We start from the raw sequence: 5,463 nt of genomic DNA, 5'->3' as shown, positions 1-5,463 counted from the left end.
GGCTGTCAGTGGAACGTGCTTTAATGTTTATATTAGAATACTCAGGTGTTTTGAAATGTTAAATACCCTTTGTTGAGCTGTAAAATTAAACTGTAACATTTCCATCAAAGGTCAAAGTGTAACACAATTAAGTTGTTGGGGGGCAACAGTGGTGCAGTGGGTTGAGCAGTCGTCTCCTAAGCGGAAGGTTGAAGGTTCGAATCGCAGTCCCTGCACTCCACATGTCGAAGTGTCCTTGGGCAAGACACTGAACCCCCCCAAGTTGCCCGTGAGAGCGGCATGTATGCACACAGCGGCCTGGGGCCCTCAGCTCCATATAAAATTTCATTGTACATGTCACAATAAAATAAAGCTTCTTCTTGTTGCAGGCATTTTCAGAACAGAAATTAACTGAATTAAAGTAAGACTATGCAATGTTTGCTTCACAGCTGTTACTGTGGCTATAGTTGACAGCAATGGAATAACACTGGCTAAATATTAAATTACTGTGGAGAAGGATCATATCAGCCTGTAAATTTACTCCACATAAGGTACTGTTCATGCCAGACCAACAAACCCCTCCTATTAATGACTTGAACAATGGTGTGTTTTATTACATATAAATTCAGCCATTATGAGGATTAATGTGGCGTTTCTTCTTCCTAAAGTCATATAGTCTCACTTTAAGGGATTTCTGAGTCACTTAGCATTTGCTGTCATTTTGTTTGCTCCCGTACCTAGAGCAAAGGAGACAGCAGAGGAAAATTTATAAATGTCACTTACTCCATACACGGCTGTTGAGCTTGTCCACTAGGAGGTAAAACAAGGTCACCACAGACATGTTAAAAAAAAGTACACCCACACAATCCTGAAAAAGTGAGGGGTGGAAGCAATTCTCAGATGACATCATCGTGTACCGTCATGTCTCAAAGAACTAGTGTCTTATGCAAATATTCACTGGCAGTTTCCACCCACTGACACTAGTTACTACACCAGTAAAACACACACACACACACACACTAGCTTTGTGAAGACACTCATTGACATGATGCATTCTCTAGCCCTTTATCCTAACATTAATCATCGAATCTAAATGCCTAAATCTAATTCTAACCTGCAGTCTAAACTCAAGACTTAATCCTCAAAAAGGTGTTTCAGAAAGTGAGGACCAGCCAAAATGTCCTCACTTTCCACAAATGTCCTCACTCTGCAGCAAAAAATACTTCTTTGGATCTCTCTCTCTCTCCAGATACAGTATACTGTATATACAGTGTCTGTGTGTGTCATCCAGAACTATTACAGGAAGCTTTAAGCCTCAAGCTAGACTAGTCCAGACTAGTATAGTAGGAGCAGACACACTGCTGTGCTAATCAATCATCAAGAAGAAGTTCACTGTTTTATTAAACACTGTGATATTTTTGTGTATATGTCCAAAGTTTGGAAACATTTTGACCTGATTCTTTAGTATGTGCTGACTCATTACAAAAGGATATGTACAAACATATTGAGAGCTGCTGTACCAGAGTCAAACTCCTTGTGTACAATACACCTGGTCAATAAAGCTGATTCTGATTCTAATCACTCACCAAAATAAGTAGGCCAAGCTCACAACTCCTAGTGCTATCAGTGCATATTTAAAGATAAACATGAATTGTATGTATTTTCCAATAGGTGCCTGTGATATAGCATTTCTCACCATGCCCACAGGGAAGGCGTACACAGAGAAGAGGAGGTCTTTTCATCTGTTCAGATACTCTCTGCCTGTTTCCCTGGCTGTAGATCATTCACTGCAGCCAGTGCAAAGAAGGACATTTGCAATACTTGAAACATCAGCAGCAATATTGTTTTCCATTGTGATTTTTCATACCAGAAATACATTTTAGATATACTGGTAATATACTCACCAAATTCAAAAAAGTGAGGTACTTCCAAGGTCCTCAATAAGCAAAGGTTCCTGCTGGGAGCTCCTCTCCGTCCTTTGAAGTGAGACTTTTAATGACAAAAGCTGTGATGTGGTGCACTCTCCTCACCATTGGAATCATTTTATTGTAAGCTTATATCGATCACCTAAATAAAGTAAACAGTTAAAACTGCTTTTCAAAGTGGGAGTTTTCCCTTCACATGTGAGGTACCTCAGGCAGGGAAGGTTCTTTAAAGATTAGTGCAGTTCAGCACAAGCTTATCAAGCCATATGCAAACAGTGGGAGCACAGTGAAACGTTAGAACAAGAGGCCCACTGTTTCTCATGAAGCACAGGAGGTCTTACTTCATAATCAGCACACTGCGGCATGTGACTGGTGGCAATTTCATTCACAGTGAGCGCTTAATCGGCTCTAAGGTGTTTTGTAAGGCAAGCCCCACTGTGTTAAATAAGTAAATCAATTCAAGCAAATAAATCCAAATCATTAGATTTAGACAGTTTAAATAATTATGACAGGATAGACTAGACAGTAAAAATGGCAATGGTCTGAGAAACATTTCATATATTGAATACCCAGACTTGATCCTGTCTTGTTGGTGAGAAGTGTCCTGGAGTGATACACTAAATTCCAACCAACAGCAAATATGCTGTTCAGTAGCTGACCCTGACCTCTGACCTCCCTGTGAATGAACAAACATTTCTCTTGTCAAGTTTTAGAAATGGTAAAAACTCTGCTACATTTTGTTCCCTATAACATAACTTAGGTTAGTTTATATTAGACATACACTACACAGATGTATAGAGGTTCAGAAACATCAATGAGTTCTCATTATTCTACTCAAGCTAATTATTATAATTTTATTCATGTCTGAAGGTCAAACTTGCTTTTAAATTTCTAAATGTATCATGTAATTAAACAGGACACATTTGTTACACAATAACAGCCTGACAGATGAAACACGGGTATATTGTTTTTTTTTTTACATCTTTGCTGGAAGCAGTGAAAACATGCTGTTTTGCCTGAGGGTGGCAGCACAGAAAAGGCCTATCTGTAACAGCCCAGATTTTGTCTTCTGATTAAGTATTCACAGATAATGTATAGCAGTGTTTTAGTGATATCATGTGTAACCTTCAGAATCACCGGGTAACTCATATATGGTTTTATATGTTGTGTAATCAAATAGGATACCTTACCAAGTCTGTGTAACCTATCCGTAAAATGGCTAAATATATTAGTAGAGGCTTGTCAGGTTTGCCGTTCCATTCATCTCATTAAGCTGGAGAATAGAAAGACATGTTGATTAATTCACACAGAGAAACTTTCAATTGTGTCATAAATCAAGAATCAGTTAAAATGTTAATGTTTTCTCAAGATTTCAGTTCTAACTTTAAAAGTTCCATCATAAGCAAGCAGACGTGACAAGGAAACAACAGCTAGTAAATACCAGGTGTGCTCAATGTTCCCAGTAACACTAAAATAAACTGCACCATGCCTCCATCCCGTTTTGGAGTCTACTCTTATATGAACCACTTCAGCTACTCTCAGTGACCTCCTTCTCCAACAGGCACACAGGAGCCATACAAATACATCTGAAGACATTTTATTAATAAATGGCAGGTGCTACTGAAGACAGATGTCACATATCCATTACAAACAAACAAACAAACAAAAAAGAGTAGTTTTCTAAGCTCCACATATGAATTATTTGCAGTTTCAGGTATGGCAGGTTTTCATTAAAAAATTACATCAGACAAATGTTCAGAGACTAAGGGTTAGTTGCACCTTTGGCTTCATGTGGACAAAAATGACATTGTGACATTTACCTTCTGTTGGTTTGTTTCGCAAATGCCCAAAATAAAACACAATTTGGGTGATTAGGTAGAACTGACAATTTAAGGCAAAAAGGTGCAGCTTCAAACATGTATATTACTGGTCAACAGAAAAAGGAACAAAGACATAACATACTGTATGGTGTGCAATGGTTTAAGCATTAATGTTACAATATAAACATTACTATTTAAGCTAGTATTCTGGTTGAATCTCAGGTTTATTCATCATTTTTCAATAAATGTTACATTCAGATTACAAAGAATTAAAGTTACAGTCTATATTTACACCAGAACAACAGTTCTGTACGGATTTGCATATCTCCTTGCTTCCCAAATATATGTAATAATAAAAATCCTCTGTTAAGGCCATTGTGAAATACTACAATAAAAGCACACTATATCACAGTTTTAAAAACTACTACTTTAGCCTATCTACAGGATTACACATTGCCATCACATTTTGCCTTAAAACCCACAGACAATGTAATGGCTAGCAGTGCTGTAAGAAAAGGCAGCACGGACCACATTATAGAAACAATCCACTGCAAACATTGCACTTTACCCATGCAGTCAGGAGAAATACAGAATTGATCACACAGTATTCTCAGCCAATGTGCTCTTCATGCTAGTAGCAGTTCAGTGTGTCACCCGTAGGCAGAAGCTCATTGTTGACCATGGAACCTGTAACTGGGACAATAGATTTGTATCCTTTTGTATTACTTTCCTCTGACCTTTGTGTCTTTGCTGAGAAAATGTTTTGCTCATAACCTTTTACTTCTGTTCACCTTCTTTCTACACATACTGTGTGCACTCTCAACTTTCTTTGGAGCCCAGTCACAGTATCATCTGTGAATGTAGTACAGACACAAAACGATTTATCCCAGAGGACAAACAAAGGAGTATATTTACAGTAAATAGCTAACTGATACAGAAGCTCTCATAATAACCTATTCAGACCTCAAATCGACTGTAAACTTTCCTCTCCTTCCTCATGCTCTGGATCCTCTCCAGCAGCTTCTCACGCTCCTGCACTGGCTTAGGCTGCTCTCTGCTAGGTGTCCTGGTCCCTCTCCCTTTCTCCCTTTTGGCATTTTTGTCAACTTCATCTTCTTTCTCATCATCAGTGACAGGAGCCTCTTTGGTGGCTTCGTTTCTGCTTTGGCAATTAGCAGAAATTTGCCCAAGAAGCAGCTTTGTATCGTCTCTGAGGTTGCTGCTTGAGAGCACGTTGGCTGTTGAGGCAAGGTAGCGAGACTGGCTTGATTTTGGCTGCTTGGCCTGTGGTGACAGAGGAACGACTTCATCTGATGTGATCTCTGATGGTTCATGGCAGTTATTTTGCCTTACGTTGTCATTTGTTTTTTCACTGCTGACAGATTCATGTGTAGTACCTTTACTGACATAATTTGCCTCAGTATCCTCCCTTATTTTCTCACCAGGTTCAGGCAATTCATGATCTTTGCTAATATCATTCTGATTGTCCATTTTACTATTTTCAGCAGGTACAGGTGGTTCTGATGGGTGGTTTTCAGAAGCGTTTTCAGCTTTAGGAGTTTTGCATGGCACCTCAATGTCTGCCGTGACTTTTGAGGTAAGCTCAGTTGGGCTAGAAGTTTCTTTTGATTGGAGTATTGGCATTTTGTCCAAGTCTGTTGTAATCTGCTTGGGGTTATGCACTGCAAACATGTTGGTTTCAGTTTTTTCATCCTTAGGGGACAAACCTGAACCAACTG

At 39.0% G+C, this 5,463-nt stretch overlaps 1 protein-coding gene across 1 annotated transcript in view; it reads right to left on the bottom strand.

The window, feature by feature from the left end:
• Positions 1–3,982: 3,982 nt before the first annotated feature.
• The window catches only part of fam83ha (family with sequence similarity 83 member Ha), an 8,723-nt gene continuing 7,242 nt past the window's right edge, over positions 3,983–5,463 (bottom strand). Inside the window, 1 exon segment of the mRNA XM_020601324.1 lies at positions 3,983–5,460. Within this exon segment, the coding sequence (XP_020456980.1) occupies positions 4,682–5,460 (779 nt within the window). The 3' untranslated portion in view covers positions 3,983–4,681.

The sequence above is a fragment of the Monopterus albus genome, unplaced genomic scaffold, assembly GCF_001952655.1.
Source record: "Monopterus albus unplaced genomic scaffold, M_albus_1.0 scaffold3.1, whole genome shotgun sequence".
NCBI lineage: Eukaryota > Metazoa > Chordata > Actinopteri > Synbranchiformes > Synbranchidae > Monopterus > Monopterus albus.
Note: the sequence above shows the minus strand (reverse complement) of the source record. Positions and strands in the feature narration are given on the sequence as shown.